The following is a 26,207-nucleotide window of genomic DNA, read 5'->3' as shown; positions in this document are numbered from 1 at the left end:
GCCAGTGAATCCTAGTGACTCTCCTGTCTCAGACCCAGGCATGTACCGGATGCCTGACTTGTTATATGGGTCTTAGTGACTCTCCTGTCTCAGACCCAGGCATGTACCAGATGCCTGACTTGTTATATGGGTCCTAGTGACAATCCTGTCTCAGACCCAGGCATGTACCGGATGCCTGACTTGTTATATGGGTCTTAGTGACTCTCCTGTCTCAGACCCAGGCATGTACCAGATGCCTGACTTGTTATATGGGTCCTAAGACTCAAACTCTGGTCCTCATGATTGTGCTGTCAGCACTCCATCACTGAGCCCTGTCTTCAACCCCAGAAATGATGTTCTGTAGATAGTGTCATCACAAAGCCAGTAGTCCACAAAAGACTAATTATTCTGTTTTCCTTGTGTATATTTACTATGACTAAAGGATATAAATCTCTACAGAATACTACAAGAATAGAATAAATAATATAAATTTTCAATGTTTAAACCTAAGTAAAAGTAAATATGTAGTCTTGGCTGTATTGTAATTTAAAAAGTAGTATGACAGAAAAAGAGGCCATGTGGTTTTTTATTTATTTATTTTTGTTTTTCGAGACAGGGCTTCTCTGTAGCTTTGGAGCCTGTCCTGGACCTAGCTCTTGTAGCCCAGGCTGGCCTCAACTCACAGAGATCTGCCTGCCTCTGCTTCCCAAGTACCGGGATTAAAGGCGTGCGCCACCACTGCCCGGTGGGGTGGTTTTTTAGTAGGGGAAAGAGAATGGGAAAGGCAGGGAAAACCAGCTTCTGGGGACAGGGGCAGCAGAAGAGAAGAGAGAGGCAGAGAGGGGAGGGGAGACAGAGAGACAGGCAGAGAAACAGAGAGTGAGAGCGAGAGATAGAGAGAGAGGTAGTCAAGGCCCAGCTTTTAAAAGGAAATGTAGTGAATGTGCACAGGAGGTGCTCTTAGTGGCTGCAGCTGAGGATGCAACCTGTTTGGACCCCAAGGGCAGGTCAGTACAGATGCCTAAATACTTTAACAGGCTAGACTGGGACTAGCTATATAGACCAAGCTAGCCTTAAACTCATTGTCTGTCTCTACCTCCAGAGTGCTATAATTAAAGGTGTGTGTCACCCTGGCATAAATAAAACTTTAAAAGAAATAAGTAAAAGGTATCACCTATGATTCTGGGGATAAATTAGGATGGGAGGTAGACACAAATATATCTTGAACAGAACTTTATTACATGAAAATTGAATTACTGTTTGGGTGTTATGAGTGTCTGTCTATATATTCAGAGAATATGCAGGTGACAAATTCTCTAAAAATCTAATATGTACAGTTTTTCAGATTTCCTTGAGCCTGGGCATGGTGGTGCTTGCCTTTAGTCCTAGCAATTGAGAGGCAGAGGAAGGTGGATCTCTGAGTTCCAGGTCAGTCTAGTCCACATAGGGAGTTCTAAGACAGCCAGAACTACACAGAGAAATCCTGTCTCAGACAAAAGAGAAAAAATTTTTCGGTATATCTAAAACTTAGCAGGCTAATTTTTTAAAAAATGTAGGTTTGTAGGCCGAGCTACATGCTTTAGTTTAGAACTAGGATAGAGCCAAAGAATCTGGGAATGATTTAATAACTCAGTGACTTTGATTAAAAAAAAAAAAAAAAAAAAAAGAGGTTACTGTGGAGTTAAGGGTGCCTTTATTCTGTCTGAAGTGGGAAGTGACTGATGACAGGGAGACCAGAGTGAGCATGGTAAGTAAATCAAGCAGAGGCAAGAGCAAGCCAAAGCGCTTCAGTCTTTCCACTCTGCATCACAAGAGAAAGAACTCTAAAATCAAGTTAAAAACACTGGAAACACTGGGGGTACAGAATAGAGGGGAAATCTTTAATACTGATCTTAACAAAATGTTGATTTGATGTAAGCTGCAAAGCAAGTAAGATGGTTCAGAATGAGAAAAATTTAAAAATATTAAAAGATTAAATTAAAAGATTAAAGAGATACATAATAGAAAATAAAATGTCACAAGACATCTTCATAACAAATGCTGAATGTCTTTCCATATATCTAAGAATGGGCAGTAGAAACAATATATTATATAATATATACTATAAACATAATATCAGGAATAGTGAGGAGAATAATCTTCAACAGGTATTTCAAATGTATACTTTCATGATCCTTGATGTTGCATCAGAATTCAGCAGCAGTTTGTGTTGCCTGAAAAGAACATCACAACAAGCTATAAGTATTTTATATTAAAACTACTAACCGATGATCCAGGCTATGGATCTAGCTCAGGTACAACACTTGCCTAGCATGTTCAAGGGTCTACATTCAAATCCTTGACAATCAAACCAAACCAAACCAAACCAAATTCCCAAGTCATTATAAACTAAAACCAGACCTATGTTCTTGAAGACAGAAGAAGCAATGTTCACATTCTGTACCATATTATAATACATATATATGAATTATATGAATACACATACACATACACAATTGCAAGTAATTAGGACTTAACTGTGAGATATATAAAGATTCTGTCAAAGCTGGGCGATGGTGGCGCACGCCTTTAATCCCAGCACTTGGGAGGCAGAGGCAGGCAGATCTCTGTGAGTTCGAGACCAGCCTGGTCTACAAGAGCTAGTTCCAGGACAGGCTCCAAAGCCACAGAGAAACCCTGTCTCGAAAAACCAAAAAAATAAAAAATAAATAAATAAAATAAAGATTCTGTCAAGAAAAATTATAATGTGAAAAATTATAATGGATCTAAGAAATACTTAGGTTAGTTACATTGTGAGTTTTGTACAGGGGGATTGGCCTTTGCCAAGACACATGCAGTATAGAGGGGACAGGGAAGGAGGGATGCTAGGAGAAGCAATACAAGGAAGAACTGAAGGAAGATGTGGTCTGGATGGGGCTTGAAGGACAGGGCATCTCGATGTGCAGAAGCAGATAAAGGAGGAAAGTAGCCTTGATACATCAATCTCAGAAAGAATTTCTATATTAGAAGATAGCAACACAGTTTGATAGTTTATAAGAAAGATAAATCACTAAACTACTCTGAAAGCAAGACAGAGACAGAGACAGACAGGCAGGCAGGCAGAGAGAGAGAGAGAGAGAGAGAGAGAGAGAGAGAGAGAGAGAGAGAGAGAAAGAGGATGACAGGTATATAAATACGTATTTTTTTTTTACCTTCTTTTAATGGGGTCTTGAGGACAAAATTCTCTTTACATTCATGGTGAAAAGCCTTGGCAGGATCAAAGTGTTTGATGCCCAAAGCTTTATTCAACTCTCCCTGAAGTCTGAGTTCATTTTGTTTCCTTTTAAAAAGCTGAGATCGGAGTTTTGACACCTCCTAAGTAAGAAAAACACAAATAATCACTAAAATACAGTGGTAAAATGTGTTATCATTGTTGTAGACATATTCCAAAAAGTTGCTTATATATCATAACTAATGGCAAAAGTAACTCTTACACATTCACTAAGATTTAATTACAAAGTGATTTGGAAGAGTTCATACAAAGTGAACAAAGCATTACAAAATTTCTTGTCCTTCTATAGTTATGAGTATACCTTTCAGATCAAAAGTGAAGTGAAAATAAATTGCCCTCAAATTAGCTTTTGGCTTGACAGAATTAATACTCTGTGGCAGGCTTCCTAGTAAAACTAAATAGTATAAAAAGGCAACCATCACATTCTTCTTCTAGAAATGGTCCTCTTAAAGCACAATAACCAAGGAAAAAATAGCTATTCAAAATGATCCGCAAGCTTTTCTGCATTTGAAACCAATGAGTTCACTCCCTCCATACTAGAAAGCCCATCGCCAAAAACGCAGGCTTTCCTTCTCCCCAGCTCCCGAAGACTCCCACCCATAAGAGCCCATTTTGCCAGCAGCTCCTACTTGCTGAGGTGAAGTCCATGGGCAAATGTGTTCTGCTCAGCTGCAGTTGTGCAATGGTGTTCGGCAAACACTGATCACCCTAGCTCTAGCTCATAACACCGGTTCCACGGAGATGCAAGACGGAGAGAAACTGAGGCTATTTCTCATACCCTTTCCCTTCAAGTCACTAAGAACCATGGCTCCAATGGCAGAGGTGGCACCAAAAGAGAGTACATGGCTCCAGTTTCAGTTCTAAAGTCCTAGCTCAGTGTGCTCAAGGGGAGTAAGACAGAGTAAGACAAATGACAGCAGCCTCCTGGAGTTACAACAAAATACTGCACGAGATGGCTTACAGCTCCTGTGTATATAGCAGGAGGAATCAAATCAACATTCAATAGATAACTATATACTCAGGTCTACAGCAGAACAATTCATAGCAGCCAAGCTGCAAAATAAGCCTAGATGTTTATCAACAAGTGAACAGATTAAAAAAATGTGAATATGTATGCCTTCAACAAAATATAAATTGACCTTCTAGAAGGAAAAAAGTTAAATAATCATTTTTTGAATATGACTTAACTTCATGTATTTACAGAAAAGGAATGGTTACTTTGTAAATAGAAATGAACGTATAAAACTTTATAGAATCAACTAGGTGGTGGTGGGTGCACACCTTTAATTCTAGCACTTGAGAGGCAAAGGCAGGCGGCTCTCAGTGAGTTTGAGGCCAGCCTGGTCTACAAAGTGAGTTCCAAGACAGGCAGGACTACACAGAGAAACCCTGTCTCGAAAAACCTAAACAAACACAAACAAAAAACATTTTATATAGTCAACCACAGCAGCAAATATAAAACTAAGTAAAACTGAATATCCATCCAGTCAACTCTAAAGTTTTCCCCTATAAAGTTGCTCAGCTTTTTTAGTTTTTAGTATATCTGAATACAAGTGTTATTTTACAAACCGATTTGAGTTGGCTATTTTCGTCTTTCAATTTCACAACATGCTTGATTTTTTGCTTTAGATTCTGATGGCCCAGGAGCTCTGCATAGGAATCTCTGATTTTATTTAGCTGTTCCTGAGTTGCACCACGTTCATTCAACAATGCCTGCCTCTCTGCTTCAAAGGCATCCAGTTGTTCCTGGAAAAGACACGTTTGTTTTTAATGAAATTGAGACTTAAAATTGTGTTAATACTGTGCATCCTTCTGCTTCTGTCCCAACACCAGTAATTAAAACCATTTGTGACTATATCTGGCCTAAAACCATTAAATCTTATTAAATTCATATAAAGCATAAAGATAAATATATAAAAATAACAAACTAAGCAGTATTCCCACTTTTCCTGAAGGCTGTTTAATTTCACTAAGAAAATCCTTTAAACTTTACAATTTTTACTTTAAGTATCATCAAAACAAAAAGCAATAAAGATCCATCCAGCTGTCTTCTTTTTTTTTTTCTTCCTTTGAGACAGGGTTTCATTGTGTAGCTTTGGAGCCTGTCTTGGAACTTACTCTGTAGACCAGGCCGGCTTTGAACTCAAAGAGATCCTCCTGTCTCTGTCTCCCAAATGCTGGGATTAAAGACATGCACCACCACTGTCGGGTTAGCCAGCTTTCTTAATCTATCAGTAAAATAGTCACCTTTGTAAACAATATCTGCTTCCATTCCAATTAGACCCTTTTTTTTTTTTGCTTTCTCTTTTTGGTTCTTTGAGACAGGGTTTCTCTGTAGCTTTGGAGCCTGTCCTGGAGTGAGCTTGAAGACCAGGCTGGCCTTGAACTCACAGAGATCCACCTGTCTCTGTCTCCAGTGCTGGGATTAAAGGCTTGCGCCACCACCGCCCAGCTAGTACTTGTTTTTCTTTGTAGGCATTTTTGTTATATTTTTGAAATAAAAGGTCTCAACATGTAGACTTGGCTGTCCTGGAATGCACTATCAGGTTGGCCTGAACTTTATTACCTATCTTTGCCTCCTGGGTGCTGGGATTAAAGGCATCTGATACCATGCTGGCCACCTTTTCCTTATAAAAAGACCAGGTTATTGCCATTCATAAGGCAGATGCAGGAGGGTCAAGGATTCAAGGCTGTCTCCAGCTACACAGAAACTTGGAGGCTAGCCTAGGTCTCAAGGACACAAAGATAGTCAGGAGTGTAGGCAGAGTCATAAGGATACAACTTGGGAGGTAAAAGGAGAAGCCCTTCAAACCCCAGGCCAGGCCGCTTGGCATAGCAAGTACCAGACCAGTTTGGAGCATAGAGCAAAACTCCCATCTAAAAACCAAAGGACAAAATATAGTACAAAGGTAGTACACTTAACCTGAGAAATACTGAGATAGATCATATCAAAATACACACCACAAAGAAAAATTGATGTTCCTATCAAGAGAGCCTTCAGGCTAATTACAAGCTGTTTATTAGAAAGTACTTTTTAAATAGCTATGTTAAAATTTTATGACTACTAAGTTTATCAACTGTAGTTCAATAAAGCTGGAGAAGTTATAAATAGTAATTTTTAGCCCTTAGCTTTTGGTTTTATTGTTTTCACAATAGTGCTGGGAATTCAACCCTGGACTTTGTATATGCCAAGCCCTCTACCACTGAGCTCATCCCCCAGATTAAAATTTTTTTTTTTTTTTTTTTTTAAATTTTGAGAAAGAGTTTCTCTGCGTAGCCTTGGCTGCCCTGGAACTCACTCTGTAGACCAGGCTGGCCTCTAATTCAGAGATCTCCCTGCCTCTGCCTCCCCAGTGCTGACTACCAGATAAAATCTGAGAACTGTTAATATGCAGTTAACTTGTAACCATGACTACATAGTGAAGAGTAGCACAGAAGCAGCAAGTCACAGCTAAGACTCACAGGAAGAAATACATTCTTAAAACACATCCAACTAAGTTTATTTATTTTCACTTTATTTTCTGTGTATGGGTATTTTGCCTCCATGTATGTCTGTGTACCACATGGCCATGGAGCCTGAAGAAAGTGTTAGATCCCCTAGAACTGGAGTTATATAGACAGTTGGGAGCCACCATGTGGGTGCTAGGTTTGAAGCTGGGTCCTCTGGAAGAGCAAGCAGTACTCTTAAACCCTGAGTCATATCTCCAGCTCACAAAAAGTTAATCACAAGCAACACACCTGAAAAGGTTTAGTCTTGTTATAAAGTTCTTCATAAAGGAGCCGCCATTTATGACTTTCCGCAGTTAACTCTGCCACTGCATCTTCTTTCTCTGCTTTTCTGTATGGGAAAAGTAAATTTAAAAATTATCTTTTTTCAATTAATTAGAAAAAAACAATGCATTACACGGCACTCAAAGTCTAAGCCTGATTACCTTGCCTCTTCCTCTTCGAGTTGCTTCTTAAAGTCAACATCCTGTTGTCTGAGTTGATTTTGCAAATCAGTTATTTTCTTAAGAGATGAAACTGTGATTTCTTTAATTTCTGCTTCTTTCAATGTTGATCTGTTCTGCAGATCTAGAAGCATCCTTGGATTTGAGAAAGAAGAATCCACTAATTATCTCACAGACATTTTAATTTTTATTCCTTCTTTTCGGGGAAAAGAAATACAAAGCAGTAGGAAAAATTCTTAAAAATTTCAATTCTAATTGGATGTGGTGGGAATTTGCCTTTAATTGCAGCATTTGGGAGGCAGAGTCAGGCAGATTCTCCATTTGAGGCCAGCCTGCTCTACATAGTAGGTTCCAGACAATACACAGTGAGACCTTGTCTCAAAAAACAAACAGAAAACTATTTGTGCTCCTCACCTTGCGTATTCTTGATTTGTGTTCTCAGCTGTCAATATCTGATGCTGAACATCTTCCACATTCTTCTCAGCCATGGCTACTCTTTCTTGTAGAGCCACGTTCTCCAGCTTCAGCTCTTCCATTTCTTTAAGGGTCGATGTTTTATAGCTTATTGGAAAGAAAAAGTTAGACACTTCTTTGTTACTACTGTACACATGACAAAGTTTAGATCTTATATACTTCTTGGCAGACGAAAAAAACCTTATTATCATGCACTTACACAGGTAATAACTCAGTATTCTGAGGGAAACACTAATGAGTTTACATAACATTTTCTGTTTAGGAGTCGCTGGCCTACAGGTATATGCGAGCCACATATGTGCAGTGTCCAAAAATCCAGAATATGACATCTGATATCCAGAACTAGAATTACAGATGGCCGAGGCACTCTGTGGGTGCTGGAAATTGAACTTAGGTCCTTTGGAAGAGCACTTAGTGCCTTTAACTACTGAGCCACCTCTCCAATGCCTTTGACCTTTTTTATAAAGGAGAAATTAGTGCCAGGGTGTGGTAGCACACACCTTTAATTCCAGAACTTGGGAGGCAGAGGCAAGTGGATATCTGTGTGTTGAAGGCCAGTTTGATCTACATAGAAAATTCTAGGACAGCGAGAACTACAGAGAGACTCTGTATCCCCACCCCCCAAAAAGTGGAATAGGAAGTAGATAGGGTAGGAGTTGAGGAAAATGAGCACTGTATGAAATAACACTTATAAAAACTAGTGTTATCCCAAGAAGATGGACTGAGAGAGGAAGAAAATGTTGTGCTAAGATGGTGCTGGGAATGAGTGGTCCTTGAGAGGTAAAGAAGAAAGTGAGGGTCAATTGGGTTGTTTTCTTTTCTAATTTATGCATTTAAGAATGACTGCACATCAAATATACAATCATATTGACTGAAAACACTTCTAATTTTACTTTTTGCACCCTGAGATAGGGTCACACTTTGTTGGAGTAGAAATCACTATCTAGTTCATTGTGGCCTCTACCTTACTGTAATTCTGCTTTAGAACTCCCGTGCAAAGGAGCGCAGATATGAGCTGCTAACCCTGGTCAAGTAAATTAAGGGACAAGGAAGAAATCATTACTGTACGGTCACTGAGGGTTAAAAAGGCTAAAATATTAGCTTCCACACAGTCGAGCATTCCTCTAACACCAGCTCTCAAAGGTTGAGGTAGGACTACCATGTGTTTGAGGCCAGTCTGGGATAGTACCAGGCTAACCAGAGCTATCACAGCAAGAGTGTGTAAGGAAGAGGTAATGGTTGGGGGAGAGGGAAAGAAAAGCAACAAAGAAACACGAGACTAAGGAATTAGTGAATAGTCAGGGGATAAGATAACTATCATGAAGATCTAAAAGCTTTTATTTTTTAAATGATGTTGTCTGGAAAGTAGATGGTGCTAAAGGTTCGCGTGGGTTTGAAGTGGATGGTAGGAAAAGAACACCAACCTAAGTGTAATAAGCTTACGAGATGACACTAGGTGCCCATTTACAGCCAGTCTTTATGGAATTTAACGTAATGGCAGTCATCCTCTATGGATTACTTTGTTCCGATTTCTGTAGGTAAACACATCTCCCCACTCATATATTCCATAGTGAACACTACAAAGAAAAATACCTTTCCAACTGAGCAGTAACGTCTTCAAGATCTTGCACTGTACCATTATACCTCTCCTGTAAAGTCATGGCTGCGTGGATGTGAGCAGCATTACTTTTCTCGAGCTCAACTTCTTTCCTAAGAACAAGGAAAAATTACAGAAGATCATAAACTGCACCATGTATCGCATATGATCCATTGCAATAGCTGCTGTATAATTTAAAAATACACATTTATGACTTAGTCTCATAGCATGAATGTTTTACTTTATTTACCAGCTTCTTTTATATATACTTTCTACTAGGTTTCTTTCCATGTCTCCTGCATATGTAGGTAATCTAGGGGTAAGAACAAAACTCATACAACCTGTAAAGCCAGTGTTACAGAGTAGTCAGGTCTAAAGACTGCAATGCCAGCTGAAAGCATCTAGATTTAATGAAGTTTAATTCTCTGTACTGAGATACTTACATTAAAAACTCTTTTGAAAAATATTTATGGTACTGTGTGCATTTTTCATTTTATAATTAATCCATATATGCTGTTATCACTCAATTTTGTTTGAGATAAGATCTTGCTATTTAGCCCAAGCTAGCCTTGAACTCAGGATCCTCCTGTTTCAGCCTACCAAATGAAAGGATCACACATGCCCAACACTAAGAAGATCCTAAATAGTTTTATATGGTAACAAAATATGTTTTAAGTCATTTTTCTAAATGTATACTACAAATTTCAAATATCTTTCCTAATATTGCATATAACATGTTTGGATGGGAATTTGAGCTTATGAACAGTCTCTAAAAGACTATGGTGAAAGGGCTGGGTGGAGGTGGTGCACACCTTTAATCCCAACTCTCAGCAGGCAGAGGCAGGAAGGATCTCTGTGAGTTCAAGACCAGCCTGGTCTACAGGGTGAGTTCCAGGACAGGCTCCAAAGCCACACAGAGAAACCCTGTCTCACACACACACACACACACACACACACACACACACACACACAAAACCATAAAGAATATGGTGAAGTAAAATATTTTCCTTGTCACTTAGAAGAGTGACTTTCAGTTCTTTTTTAATGTAAGCCTAAAATGTCTAATCCAAGAAGAACCTTAGACCTCATCTCACACGGTACCTAATGAAACAGAATATGAAGGCATCAAAACCACTTTTCCCATAATTGCATAGCTAACTATTTAAACTAACAAATAAAGCTCTTGTGAAATCAGAACTCCCTCTTCCTCTTTTTTTTTCTTGAACTCACAGACATCCACTTGCCTTTGTCTCCTAAGTGCTGGGGTTAAAGGCGTGCACCACCACCACCAGGTGTGTGAATAACTGTCTCAACCCCCCCTTTAGGAAATGGATTATCCACTAAGTTTTTCCTCTTCTCCAAAACCAGTTGCAATTTAGAACAATCCCCATAACAATTTTGTACTGCTCCCCCAAAGTGGGGGTACACAAAGCCCTGGGGTGCCTCTTCATCATGAATGACAAAAACTCAGAAGAGATTATTAAGTACTCAACGGGATAGGTGTAAGACACAATACCACAGGCTCATATCCCATCCACAGTAGCTTGCTATCATGATGGGATTTCAGGAATTTAAATGGCAGAAGTTATTTGTAGTTTAAATTTACGAATCAAATTGCCAGGACCAGATAAAAGAATCTGCTATGAAACCTCGTGACCTATATCTGTCCCTGAAACCCATGGTAGGGAGGACTGACTCCTGAAATTTGTCCTCTGATCTCTACCCATGCCTAGACTCACACACACCACACATACGTGCTAACAATAATACATTTCAAAAATATTTGTAAAGTAAATAATAATTAAAAATAAAAGAATAAAATTGCTAAATTTTAATTTAAATGCATTTCCAGCATGTGCTGGAAAATAAAGTTGTAATAAAAGGACTGCAGTAATATGAGATTGATATAAAACTGTGAGACAGTTTTTCTTTGAATAAGAATGTTGTTTTTGAATGTTTACCAGCTAATTCTGATTGCTTTGTTTTTGAGAGAGCACTCCATTCTACAACACAGGCTGGCCTCAAGCTCACTGCGGTCTTCTTGTCTCACTCTGACGCGTTGGGATTACCTGCATGAGCCACTACAGCTTGGGACCATTTTGTTTTCAGATTGTTAAATGAGGAAAGATTGGCTGAGGGGAAAAACGCACCGTCAACCTTGGCGACCTGAGTTACATTCTGCGGACCCCACACGGTGAGAAGAGAATCAACTCCTAAAGTTGCCCTCTGACCTCCACATGCACGCAGTGGTATGTGCCTGTCCATGTTGACGTGCACACACATGAATAAATGGAGTGTCTGGATTCTCTCAAAAAAATATTTAAAAAATGAAAAGGTTTAGATGTTTTCAAATATAATAAAAATTGTTTTAATGTGGATGCCCAGACTTTTAGAAAATGTAGTAGCAAAGGCTAGCTTTTGGCTTAGAAAAAGGGCTTCCTTTTGTTGCTTTTTGTTGTGAGAAAAAATTTCACTAATAAGGCCCAATACCTTGAACTCAATGTGCAATTCAGACAAATCTCAAACTCATCATCCTCATGCCTTAACTTCCTGGGTCCGGGGAGTAAACATGTGCTAGGCAACTCTTACTTTGACTACTATGCCTGTTTACATATATGTGTGTGGTGTACGTATGTGAACATATGTATACTCGTACAATGTGTTCCTCTGTATCTCTTCCCACCTTCGTGCATATGCACAGGTGACACGAGAACTTTAAGATCACAGTTCATATTTCCCGTCCTGCGTAGAAAAGACCCTCATTAACACGTACTCTCTCAGCAGCTCCTCTAGCCGACTCAGTTGTTCGGAGGTCGACTTTGTCTCCTCTTCCAGCTGTTTGACCAGTCTTTCACTCTGTTCCTCCTTCTGCTGGACGGCATCCAACTCCTCCAGGGCAAGTTTTAGCTCTTCTCTAATGACATTCTTCTCTGAAGTCATTTCCTCTTGAAATGAGCAGAGCTGCTGCTGAAGACTAGCAGACAATTCCTGCATTCAGACAGATAAGCACAAAATAATTAGATGTGGCCTCAGGACCTTTCTTGGAGACAAGAAACGCAATACAGATAATGAAGTATGGCAAATAAATTAGAAAGTTTAAAGGAAACACAAAAATATACATACTATATTCACTTTCCCCAGATATATATTATAATTTAATACTATGGAAAATATAATTTCTAGCTTTTTTAGTGAAAAAACATCACACTACTTTCTTTATATCTGCTTTACAATTGGCTTATACATACTTCAATATACTCTAAATTTATTTACTTTTTATCTTATTATTGTTTATTTTGTTTACAAATATGATCTATTTCCTATGCATAAAACGCTTTATTTCTCATTAGATAACATTAAGAGAAAAAAAGTCATTGAAGACTTATTTCCTTATCTACATAAAACACAGCACAAAGCTGTCATTTAATTCCTGACATTAAATTATCATAATTTTTTTCCTTTTTTTTGATTTTATTGAGCTATTCATTTTTCTCTGCTACTCTCTCCTCCTCTTCAATCCTCTCCCATGAGCCCCATGCTCCCAATTTACAAATCTACTCTATTTAAATATAATAAAAAGTATATTATGATCTCATTGTTGAATAAAATGTTTACGTTACAGGATACACATTTCAAAGTTTTATAAAACATTATTATTGAGAAGAAAATTCTAGATTTTAAGTGAAATTAGTGTAACTTTTCACTAATCCCTATTCCAATCTCTCTTTTTCCTTTCCAGAGGTAACTTTTAGTTTAGAGTAATTGCCCATATATTTTCATACATGCCATACATTTGGGAGGGGGGGGTCTATACTACATATTCTGTGTATGTAAAATGTTTTTAAATCATAAAAATAGTTGAGATCTTTCCAGGTTAATGTATATTAACCTACTGAACCCCTTTCACTGTCTACTGCCCCAAATATCCATCACATCAGTGCATGTCCATCCCTGTTGATTCAGTCTCCCCACAGTATGACAATGAAATGGTTAACAAACATCTTTAACCCACTGATTAATGGGGGAGAGCCTCTTTTCATGTTGACAAGTAATCGGAGTGTTGTGCTACCGTGTTACAATTATCTACTTCTATCCCATAACCATATTTTTTTTTTTATTTGTCTGTATATTTTCGTGGGTTTTCTTCCCTTACTGATATATAAAATTTTCTTTATGTAACTTTCATTTTTATATTGTTTTGCTTTTTCCTATTGTTAGACATTCTTTTTTTTCCCCCGAACTCTTAGGAATGAATATATATATATATACATATATATATATATATACATATATATATATATATATATATATAAAAATATTGAGCTCTACATTTTTCTCTGCTCCCTTCCCTGCTTCTCCCCCAAGGTCCCCATGCTCCCAATTTACTCAGGAGATCTTGTGTTAGACATTTTTTTAAGGTAATTATAAATACCTATCTTGTCTACTTGATAAAACGTATAGTAGTATCTGTGACTAAACATTCAAAGTATACACAGAGAATTTCTGATATAAAGGAGAAATTATGATATAATTAAGTAGTTTTTTTAAAAAAGCAAAAATACATGTAGTTAACTACCTTCTCTTGCTGCAGAAGTGACTCTATTTGCAATTCTTTTTGTTGCAGCTTTTCATATTCTTGTTTTTCCAGAACAAGCTTCTCTGTTACAATCTGTATCTCAGCATTGAGACTTTCAGCCCTTTCTCTGTCCTTGTTGACAAGATCGTCTATAAAAGGAAAGTACGAGGCATTCCAGAACTAAATACTGATGTTAAGGGGCTCAGTTCAGCTAATATTTCACCCCACTGCTGTAGCACACTATATAGAGTAAGTGTTTCCTAAGGAGTAAGATTATAGTCATTACCTTATTATATATGCTACACAGAAAGGTTAGTTTTGAGTTTACACTAATTATGAATGGCCACCCAGGGTAGAAGAAATATAACTTTATTTTCAATCAAAGAATATAACATGTTGAAATAAAACAAACATTATATCATTAAAACCTTCCCAAACATAGCACATGGACTTTTTGGTATTCACATAATTATGAAAAATGTTGCTGTCATACAGCAATGCATTTTTTATAGACAGCGCCCAAGCCTTACTGAAGTAGAACAACATCAATAGTACAGTACCTCTTTCCGTTTCAAGCAGCTGACACTTAACAGTCAGGTCTTCTATTTGCTTAGAAAATGTGAGGGTTTCCTCAAGAGACCTCTGAAGACTTAAAATCTCACGATCCTTCTCTTTCAGATTTTCTTCTAACTGGGCAATATCAAGTTTATATTTTTCCACTTGATCAGATGCACAACTGCATTAAAGAATATTTTGAAGAGAATTCCTCTTTAGGTACTGGAAAAACATATTCAACAAAATAAGGTCCTCTTGTTTTCTATGAGCAAAACAATTTTAAATTTAAATCCAGGGCTTCGTAAATGCCAGGCAACCCATAAAGTTATTTCCCAGCCAGTAAGGCCCATTTTCTTTTCATTTCAATTATTTATATATTCAATGTTTATGTTTTATTTGTCTGGATGTCTGTGTACCACATGATGAGCAATGCCCACAGAGGCCACCAGATAAGATTCCCCTGGGGGTTTGTGTTACATATGGTTGTTAAGTCACCATGTGGCTGCTGGGAATTTTACCCAGGTCCTCTGGAAGAACAGCCAGGTCTCTTAACCACTGAGCCATCTCTCTGGCCTGGAAGTTAATTTTAAAGTTACTATTTATATTACCTAATTTCTTCGATGTATTCTAAGAGTTTCTCTGTTTCAGACTTTTCATCAATCTGTTCTTTCTCTATGGAAACACTGGGAAAAAAAGCAAATAAATACATATGGTTTGTTTACTTAATAACCATGTATAGTAGTTGCTAGATACTAAATACTATTATGTCAGGTAAGGTAACTCCAGAGGTCAATTTCTACCTTAAATTTAGATCAACACAGGTAACTAGATTTTATTTACACAAAAAAGCTTTCCAAACACACTCTGACAAAAGAGCTATGATGAGAACCACAGTATAAATTAGAAATGGTCATATTTTGCAGCTTTCCTAGTTTTACCAACCTAAATCACATTTTGTGTGCTACAAAGCTTCCATCTCAGGTTGTACAGTATTCAGTTACTTATGTGACTTAGGCTGTTCAAGATGATCTACTTTGAGGGATGAATTAGATTTAAACAAATACTTCATAAGAGAAGATATGTAAAGTCTATAGATATAACAAATTATTGCCAGGTCATATAGTGCAGGCCTGTAAATCCTAGCAGCCTGGGAGGCTGAGGAAGGAGGATCTGGACGCTGAAGACTTCCTGGGCTACATGAGACACAGAACCTTGTTTCAAACAGGAACAACAAAGACAAATTAGCAGATATCACCATTATAAAGGCTGAAGTAGATCAGCAATATTAAACACTATGAATATAGAACAAATCTAAGACTACACTTGGCTACAAGTTATAAAGCAGCACAGCTGTGTGCATGTGATATATGTGTAGATGTGTTTCTGTATGTGTGTAATACATGAACACATTTGTGTGTGCATGTAGGAGTCTGTGTATGTGATGTGTGTGAGATATGTTTATGGTAGTTATAACTCAGGTTTTTTTTTAAGTTATAATTGGACATGAATCCTATCTTCCTATACCCGTGTTTCAGTTTGAGTTAGTCAACTACCTCAATACAATCATGCTAGCAGAACAAGATCTTCCCTGTTCATCAAAACTGAAAATGCACAAAAGGAGTTGAAGGTAACACATTCATAATGTTGGCGTATGATTATGATTTAACTGTCATTTAAGAGGTTAAGGAAGAATTAGGAGGTGGTGGTACACGCCTTTAATCCCAACACTCAAAAGAGGCAGAAGCAGGTGGAGCTCTTTGAGTTCAAGGCCAGCCTGGTCACAAAACAAGTTCTAGAACAGCCAAAGCTGTTAGACAGAGAAATCCTGTCTGGAAACTACCCTCCACCCCTGAAAAAAAGAGGGTAAGGAAGGCAACAAAGAAAGTATTGAGGAAACAGAGCAAATACAGCCTTCAGAGAAAGGCAAATAAAAAAACTGGCTAGCAATCTACTATAGTCTTAAGTTAATAAAGGAAACAATAAAAATCAAAGCAGAAATAAAATGGAGACCAAAAAGCTTACTCTGTAGCCAAAACTACTGCATCATTACACCTGACTCTTTTCATCAACCCCTTGGAGGTTTTTTTTTTTTCTTTAAAGTTTCCAAGGACCCATTCAAGGTTCCACAGCCTCTCAACATCCTCTCAACAGCATGACCAACTGGGATCCAGTTCAAAATATGAGCTTGTGTCATTTAAACCACAACAGAGGTGATCGTTTTCTATAATACAAATTATAAAATACTGAAATAAAACCTTACAGGATATAAGTAATTCTTTATATTTATAGATGAGAAGAGTCAATATTGTTATCATATTTATACTCCACAAAGTAATCTACAGATTCAGTGCAACCTCTAACAAGATATCAAAGACATTCTTCATAAACCAAAAAATAAGTCTATAATTTGTACCAAACAAAAGACCATATAACCAAAAGCCACCTTGAGCAAGAGGCAATGCAAAAATGAATATACTACAAAGCTACTGCAATGAAAATACTGTGTTTGTGTAGAAATAAGACAACTGCATAAATCAACAGCCTAGAGCCAAGAGGGTAACAAACAGACCCACAGCACATGCACTGGAGACAGGAGAATCCTCAAAAATGATGCTGGGATCACCGTGTATCTATATGCAGAAAAATGAGTGTAAGCTCCTATAACCCATCAGCTTCTGAAGTCAACTCAAAATGGACTAAGTACTTAGCACTCAAAACAACAGTACTACTAGCACACCCGGGGAAATGCTTTAGGACACTGAAAGTGGAATGGCCAAAACCCTCAAAGCAGAGAAAGCAAAGTAAAAATAGATAAATATAACTATATCAAACTAAAAATATTCTGGACAGCAAATACTGTATGATGAGACCACCTACAGAATTGGAGAAAATATTTGTAAAGTATATCTCTAATAAAGTTATGATATTTACATTATATAAGGAACTTTCAAATTTTAATAGTAAAAAACTTAACCTAATTAAAAAATAGGCAGGAGATATAAATGGACATTTTTCAAAAATATACAAATGGCCAACAGATAGATGAAAATGCTTAGTATCATTAATCACTAAGAAAATGCAAATCAAAATCAAGTATTAATTCGCCATAGAAAGAATGATCATTAAATAACAAAACAGACTCAGCAGGTTGTATTATATTTGTGTACATAACACACAAACAGGTAACAATCATAAAGAAAGAAAGGCTATCAACTTAAAAGTGGGGGGGGGGGGGGCCATAGGAAGAGTCGAAAGGACAGTACCTTGGAGAGGCTAGAGGGAAAGAGAAAGATTGATTTTGGAGGTTAGAGAGATGGCTCAGTAGTTAGGAACTCTGGCTGCTCTTGCACAGGACCTAGGTTCGAGCACCCACATGGTGGATCACAACCACCGTCTGTAAACACAGTTTCATGGGATCCAATGTCCTCTTGATCCACACACTAGGCATGTATATAGTGCAAATACATACAGACAGGCAAAGTACTCATAAAGATAAATAAATAAAATTTTTAAAAAGTCTGAAGTCAATAAGTACTGATAAGGATATGAAGAAAATAAACTCTTGTACACTGGTGGTAGGAAATAATTTGACATAATTATGGAAAACAGAATATAGGTTTTTTCATAAAGAATGACAAAACTGAAAATAAACTACCCTAAGACCAACAATTGTATCGTGGGTGTATAGTCACTATGTGAACATGACGGCTGCCCTCCACGGTGGCCTCAGCAGTGCTCACACAGCTATGACCTAGAAGCCATGGACACCTACTATTCAAGAGACAAACTGATACAATGACATACAGTGGAGGAGTACACAGGCCTATAAAGAAAGCAAAATCCTTTCATGTAACATCATGAATGGAACTAGAGTTCATTATGCCAAGTGAAACAAGCAAGGCACAAAGACAAACGCCACAAATTTCACAAAATAATGGAATTAAAAATTAATTATCATAAAAGAACATAGTTACTGAAACTTGGAAAAATAGGGGAAGGCCAGCATGGCGCTAGTTGGTCAAGAGAACTTTTGATCAATGAGTTCTAATACAGAAAGGAGGAAGAAGCTGGTATGCCACAGTAAGATGACTACAGATTGAGTTGGGTATAACTTTAAAAAGCTAGAGTTTTTCACTATAAGGTAATGAGAGGATTCTTATATCTAATTTGATTTCCTCATTATACAATGTGTATTTACACTGAAACATTACCGAACATTATTAATACGTATAGTTTGGTAGAACACGTTAATAAAGAAATCGTCACACTTAACTATCTTTTTCCTTTTCCCACTTACAGTTTTCCCTCCAGTTGGATGATTTTCCCCTGAGACTCCACTAGGTCCCTCTGAGTGGCCTGCAGCTTCAGCTCCATGCCTTCATGTTTAGCCACCATAGTCTGCACACAGAGACGACTGGTTTAGAAACTGAGATGCTCTTAGGTTCCCAGCGTCAACAGACGGGACACAGCAAAGGGAGCACTCACCTTCATCTTTGTTTCTCTTTTATTTCTAAGTTTCATCAACTCCAGGCTTAGAGCTCTCATACTCTTTTGGTGAGCATCTTCAGAAAACTACAACAAACATAAAAATTCAGAAATATTTTCTGCCAAGTCATATGTATAATTACATAAGTCTGGGTATGGTCAGATGCCTGTAATCTCAGCACTTGAGATACAGACAAGATGACCAAGATGTTAAGGTCAGCCTGGGCTTCATAAGACCTTGTCTCAAAAACAAACAAAACAAACAAAACAAAACAAAAAACCCAGAGGAAAAAGAATTACTTAAATACCAATTAATGTGCCTGTCAGTGGAGTTATTAATTATGTATAATGTACTTTGGCAGAGAAAAGAGCTTTACCACAACAAGTACGGACTGTACACCAGTACTGATTTTTCCCCTTTTCCCTTGACTTCCTGCTTATTTTTAAATAGTCTAAGTCAATTGTTTTCAACCTTCATAACTCTTCAACTCTTTAATACCCCACCATAAAATTATTTTTACTGCTACTTCATAACTGCAATTTTGTACTGTTATTATTAATCATAACGTAAATACTTTTGGAGATAGAGGTTTGCCAAGGGTGTTGCAACCCACAGGTTGAGAACCGCTGGTCTAAGTGGTCACTTACTGTTACATTCAGGGTTTAGACAAACCCCAGAAAGACTTGTGGAACTGTTTGCTAAACTAGTCTCAGCTGCCTGGGATACCTGAAGTATACAGGATATGGGGCCTAGTCCAGGCCTTCTAGGTCAGAATCTCCCTTGGGCTCTAATACACTTTTTATTCCTTACATAAAGAGCACAGCCCATCACAAGCACTGAATAAATGATGAATTCAAATGACCGGTGACTTCCCTCTATGTTTGCCATTGTTTAATGGAACCATCGTACATTCTTCAGAATCTATTAGTACATTATTACTTATAAACACAATTTATGTACTGAGTACATTCATTTCATTAATCATTCCTAAGTCCTATAATAAAGTAGGTAAAAATAATCCTACAACAGTAGGCTAATATTTAAAGTAGTTAATTTAGTAGTCACAGCAGGACTAATGGTTTGCTGGTGTTTACTACATTCTATTCAAAACCTCACTTGCCTTCTTGAAATAGACCAGTACTTAGCACAGCAAACCATTACTCTAGTTTGTGTGGTTAGGACCAGTGAGAGCAAGAACTCCTACACCTGTGCTGTAAGTGAACAAACAGCCTCAACTCCATTTGTGAATGTCACAAGCTTAAACTACCAAACCACTCGAATGTGAACGTAAGCACTATTCCATGTTGATGTTCTCATGAGGGCCAACTACCTTAGATTTGAGTAGCTCGTTGGCCCTGGTTAGCTCAATAAGCCTTTTTTCCAGCGAAGCATTACTTGCAGAAAGAGATGTTTTCTCTCTGAGCGCTACATTTAGCTTTGCTTCTGTCTTCTCCAACTCAGATTCCATATCCTGGATCCGTTTGTCCTGAGCACCTTGCTCCTGCAAAAGAACACGGATCTGGAAGAAAATGAGAGGATAAATACATGATTGATTGTACTGGTACCAGAAGCCTCAACCCTTCTAGGAAACTTACAATATGATACTGTGTTCAGACATTCTTATTCTACTTTCTGTTTGAATAATCATATTTACCTTATGAATACACCTTAAAGATGTGCATTGTAAATTCTGAATGACTGGTATTTGAGAGGCAAAGAATCAGTCCTAATCTTGGCAATGTCACTCACTCATCAGCAATGTCACTAGCTCAATTATTACACGTGAAAGTATCAACCATAACATCCTCATTGCCATCGATCCTCAATAAAGACAGTCAAATTAAATGAGACAAGGATCCAGTCCCTAAAGGCTCTAATATGAATGACATGCTTACCTCACTGCAGAACTACTCAAATTGCTCCACAATCTTAGCCTGCAAATCTATGTGATCCTCTTTCCACTATTCCATTTATTCCCCAGTAAGCTGAAAGCATGGTTTACCTCTTTCTCTAATCTCTTCAAATCTTTATCATTCTTCTGAGGCTCCTTCTGTTTAAAAGTCAAAAAAAATTATGAACTTCCTGCCACAAACATCATAGCCCAATCTGATATTTAATTATTTATATTTGGTCCTTTTCCAAATTAAAAAAGAATTCATGTGTGTGGGTGTTTTGCCTGCATATATGTCTGCAGACCATGTGTGTGCCTGGTGCCTTCAGAGGTCAGAAAGGGATACTGAATCCTCTGGAACTGGAGTCATATAAAGTGTTGGGAATAGCCAAGTGGGTTCTGGGAATTAAATCTGGGTCGCCTGAAAGAACAGCCACTGAGCCATTTCTCTAGCTCCTAATTTTTAGTTTTTTACATCAAGAACTCATTATGCAGTGCACCCTGGCCTTGAATTCTCAATCCAACTTTCATGTGCTGGGATTGAAACTACAAACTAACACACTCACCTTCATGTGTACTGTAAATACTATAGAGGGTTATGAAATATTTTATAGGAATTTTTCTGATAATTAAAATGCTTCCCCCCCACTCCCAGTTTTTCAAAACAGGGTTTCTTAGTGGAACTCACTCTTAAACCAGGGTGGCCTCGAACTCAGAGATCCACCTGTCTCTACCTATTGAATGCTGGGATTAAATGAGTGCACCACCACCGCCTGGCTAAAATGTTCTTAAAACCTGAAAAAAAAATTAATTTTCTAAATTTCAACCCATTAGAAAAATAGCTTTCCCTTTCCTTTACAACAAAAATAGAGGTCTATGATGAAAACTTGTGATTTTTTTTTTTATGGCATTTATTTACCTATGACATAATCTTCACATAATCATGTACAAAGCAGCCTTTCTGACACAATGGACAAGAATATAAACATCCTTATGGATGTTTATGCCTCATTATATATATCATTAATAATAACAGGTTTGTTCTGTGTGTTTGTAAGTTGACAGGCCTAACAACTCTATTCATTTCAAAACCAGTAGCCTTTTCTACTGGAAAAGGTCTATCATTTGGAGAGTCTACGGTTAATCATACAAAACTCCAATTCCAAGTGCAAGCACCTGAACTCAGGTCCTCTAAAGAGCAGTAAGCATACTCTCTAGCTCCAACTTACTTATAAATTTGATTTACACACTTAGCCATTTTAATTAAATACAGTGTCTTGCAGGTATATAGTCAATGACATAATGAATATACCAACAGTCTTATAAATGTTTCTCACCTTTGAAACCAAAGTCTTTCCTTTCTTAGATGAAGCAAGCAAGGTAGTATCTTTGTCAACATTAAGATTTTGTTGAGATCCTGAAAAAAAAAATAAATATGACCATGGTTGATGTGTTTTAACCACATTCAATAAAATTTCCAAACTTCTCACTGCAGACAGTAATTGAACAAGATAAGCTTTTCCTTTTGATTGTACATTTCAAATAATTACTTGCACAATTACTTGTTATAGACCTAAAATCTTCCTGGTATTTTTTTTAAAGATTTATTTATTTTGTGTATATGAGTGCTCTATCTGCATGTATGCCTGTGTGCCAGAAAAACGCATCAGATCCCACTAGAGCTGGTTGTGAGCCACCATGTGGTTGCTGGGAATTGAACACAAGACCTCTAGAAGATAAGCAAGTGCTCTTTACCTCTGAGCTATCTCTCCAATCCCCTTCCTGATATTTTTAATTTTCAAAAAAAATTTTTTTAAAAAATATTAAATTTGTCCATGTGTTTGTGTGGAAGTATGAGTGTATATTTGAGTGTTTGTCCATGTGTTTGTGTGGGAGTATGCATGGGTAGAGTGTTTGTAACCCAACTGAGATTCTCTGCAAGAGCACTATGTGCTTTTAACCACTGAGCCAACTCTCCAACTTCTTGGTAGTCCCAACACTCTGAAAGAAAGGAAAAGCAATTATCCAAAGGGAAACTACCTATCTGCAAATATCCTCCGTAATTTCCCTTGTAATGTACAGTCTAACCATGAAAAAAAAATTCCTTGAGTCTTTCATAAATAAACCAAACAATGATATGTAAATATACTTTCAGCCATGAAACTTTAGAAATGCAAAAGCATTTTAAAATTTCAACAGTATTGCTTATGTTAGGCTATAAGACTGTATAATCATTGTTTAAGGACCCATTACCTTTTTGGTTTTTAAATCTTTGTGATTTCTGAAAAGACACTGGTCCTTTAGATACTTCTGCAGTTTTAACATCATAGGCACCTGGGGATGGAGCACAACCTACAGAAAACACAAAATAACAATGCATCACTTAATGTTATCATTTTATTACCACTATTAGCAGATTAGCAATACCTATAATAAGTATCTACTACCTTTCATCAGGAGTTCCTGCGCAAGTCCCTGGGCAAGCGGTCCTGGGTTGTGTAACAACGCGTGCCATGAAAAGCAAGCCATTAGCAGAACTCCATCTGCGCTTCATTCACTTCCTGACTTGGTTTGCCTCTAGGATAGACTGTAACCTGGAAGCCAATAAACCTTTCCTACTCTGCTCCCCACAGTCATTGTTGATGAATTAAGATAAGTTGTTTCAGAAAACTTAGAATATTTCCCGATATACTATGATGTTTTTGCTTAACACTCTTTCTTCCCTACTTTTATTCTTGCTCCACAGTATTCTACTATGGAACTCAGGCTCCTCCAGAGCTCACTATATATTCTAGGCTCATCCTGAATCCCTGAGTCTCATTTTAGTGTCCAGGGTTTTCAGATCACCTGCAGCGTGATGCCTAGCTCCAGTGTACCTTCCTTTATCCAGCACTTTGTTCTCTTTGAAAGGATGGGCCAGGTGGTAGACAAGGGTACTAGGATTCAACATGCTTGAAGAGTTTTTGTTGTTATTTTTTTAAACTCTCCCCACCCCCTTCGGCTCCTTGCTAAATCAAATGCAGTATGACTCAAGCTTTTGCACAGAAGCTTCTCTTAGAATTAGCAAGCAAAAAAGAACAGCCCTGTTTTCTGCATTCAGAGTGGAAACCAGTAGGACCCATGAGAGCCTGTCAGTGCAGTAAAGCCAAACAGCGTGAGACACACAAGCACTTTCTCCCATTTCATATTAGCCTCGAGGAACAAACCAGATGGGGGAAATACAATTTTGGACTTCATAATTTTATCATTTTATAAATACAAAAAAACTATAGGCTTTATAGAACAGAGTCCATGGCTTTCTTATGCATGCAGACCTAGCCCTGGGCACTGAAAATCTGCCCAGTTAGAACACAGCTGCAGCTAATGTAGACGACTGTGTCAGAAGGGACTGTAAACTGTGTCCATTTAATCTCTTTGGAGACACATTTATTTTGGTTCCACATGTGTTTGAATCTCTTAGACATAAAAATCTGCTAAGGTCCAAGCAGGCTTATTATAGTAGAAGATATTTACTCTCAGAAATGTGCCTGCTTGTAGTTAATATACATGTTTCCCACTAACTCTCAAGAATTTCAAATAAACACTTTTTTTCATTATGGATTTCAAGTATTTAGAGATAACTATCTCATTATCTTGGATCTTTTCTTCTTCATTCTAAGTATCTATTATTCAATTAACTTTTCTAATGATGCAGACAGCCAATTACTCTTGTGTCTTGATTTTTTAAGAAACTCTCATGTGCTACCACCTTATTAAAAATTCTACATGTGTGTTCTGAAAAGATTAGTAGACTATGAGAGCATTACTAGAAAAGTCAGAGGTGTGCTGGGAGATGGTGGCGCGCGCCTTTAATCCCAGCACTCAGGCAGGCAGACACAGGCGGATCTTTGTGAGTTTAAGGCCAGCCTGGTCTACAGAATGACTTCCAGAGACATACCTCCCCTCCCCTCCAAAAAAGTCACAGAGACAATAGACGATATCCATGAAGTTGACCTCTGCCGTTATGGGCACAATTCATTTATTTGTAAACTGTGTTATTTATTATTCACAAAGTGGCTGCAATTGCTGACTTGATTATCATTATTTTTTCTTTCATGGATTTCTTACCCAAGCTGCTATCTTCTAACCTAAAACAATCAAATCAGCTGATGAAGTCATGGGTTTCTGCATGTGGTTTTTATTACATTAACTAAAGCCTTCAAGCTTCCAGACTTCTGCATTTTCTAGTCAGTCACTTAGAATTCGTAGTCCAATTTCAATCTCCCCTGCTCTGCAGAACCTAAGTTGTTCGAATCCCTTTTAAATGGTGTGGCCCTTCAGCTGGACGAATCTGATTGTCCTTTGACCTTGTGAGTAGAGTGGTAGAAGTCACAGATGTAGACCTGATCAATAGTATGTTACAGAGGATAGAGCGTGGCCTTTGATGGCCAATATAGTCAGAAACTCCCTCAACTTCTTATTTGTAAAGAGTGCAACTTGGGTACTTTGCTCAGTCTAGCTGCTTAAGGGACTAAGTTCCAGCCCTTAGAACAGTACAGTTGTACAGTTAGCATCGATCCAATCACACCTAAGGCTCCCTGGTTATTGTGGGTAGACACTACAGTGGTTAAGGGCACAGGATATATCAGTGAAAGCCTGGGTTCCCATACCAATTCTGTCAACTTAGCTGTGTTAACACTGAGCAGATTTCAGTCTCATTTTCCTTAAAACTATTTATTTGTCGAGAGGGGTGGGTCACTGACAACCTTTGTAGCTCAGGCCACTGGGCCTGGAAACATCTATTTCTTAATGGTGAAAACATTAAAAATTCCTTTAGCCTAACCTTTTGGACACTATCACCACCTACACTCAATTTACTGTGCCATCGACACACCAAGTGCCAGTGTCTAAGAAAGAAAGAAAATTCTAAGGAAAGTAACATACGTAATGCCTGCCAATTCTCATCCCCTTTCAATCAGCTGTAGTTTCACCATGGCGTTGACGGCTTACTGGTAGAATTTCCCGCTTGAAGGCTCGCTGTTGTCGGTAAGGACTCTTATTTTACTCGGAGCCACATCCCTACCATCCTGTACAGCCCTTGCCAAGTGTTTACTGCACGAATTTTGAGAAAAAACAAACACCATGCCAGCCGTACTCCGGCTCCCGCCGCGTCCCGTTTCCACCCTGCTCCCGCACCGGTACGCACCCGAAGGGTCATTGAATCTTTTAAGGGGCGCCTTGGGAAAAGACATTCTGACAGTAGTATCCGCCGCGGCCACCAAACGCCTCTGCAACTGTTCGCTCGCCGGGATTCAAATTCACGCCAGCTTCCCCGCGTCGGCCAATCAGAACACAGAGACCTAGCCGAGCCAGCCTAAAGGGGCCGAGGAGCATGCGCACGAGGTTTGTGCCGCATCCAATCGGGAGGACTGTAACTTTAAGCCGACAG

The 26,207-nt window shown here is 38.1% G+C and overlaps 1 protein-coding gene across 1 annotated transcript; it reads right to left on the bottom strand.

Moving 5' to 3' along the window:
- Positions 1–2,055: 2,055 nt before the first annotated feature.
- On the bottom strand, positions 2,056–26,090 carry Hmmr (hyaluronan mediated motility receptor). Its single transcript, XM_038328112.1, has 18 exons — positions 25,965–26,090; positions 23,033–23,131; positions 22,117–22,196; positions 20,891–20,938; positions 20,219–20,407; positions 18,888–18,974; positions 18,700–18,800; positions 15,011–15,085; positions 14,408–14,583; positions 13,848–13,996; positions 12,045–12,259; positions 9,268–9,384; positions 7,615–7,761; positions 7,183–7,335; positions 6,989–7,088; positions 4,820–4,996; positions 3,171–3,333; positions 2,056–2,192 (listed from the first exon to the last, which is right to left on the bottom strand). Exons 1-18 carry the CDS (start codon positions 26,008–26,010, stop codon positions 2,173–2,175), a joined length of 2,142 nt encoding a protein of 713 aa, XP_038184040.1. The 5' UTR covers positions 26,011–26,090; the 3' UTR covers positions 2,056–2,172.
- Between the last annotated feature and the right edge of the window lie 117 nt (positions 26,091–26,207).

Source organism: Arvicola amphibius, chromosome 4, assembly GCF_903992535.2.
Source record: "Arvicola amphibius chromosome 4, mArvAmp1.2, whole genome shotgun sequence".
Taxonomy (NCBI): Eukaryota; Metazoa; Chordata; class Mammalia; order Rodentia; family Cricetidae; genus Arvicola; species Arvicola amphibius.
Note: the sequence above shows the minus strand (reverse complement) of the source record. Positions and strands in the feature narration are given on the sequence as shown.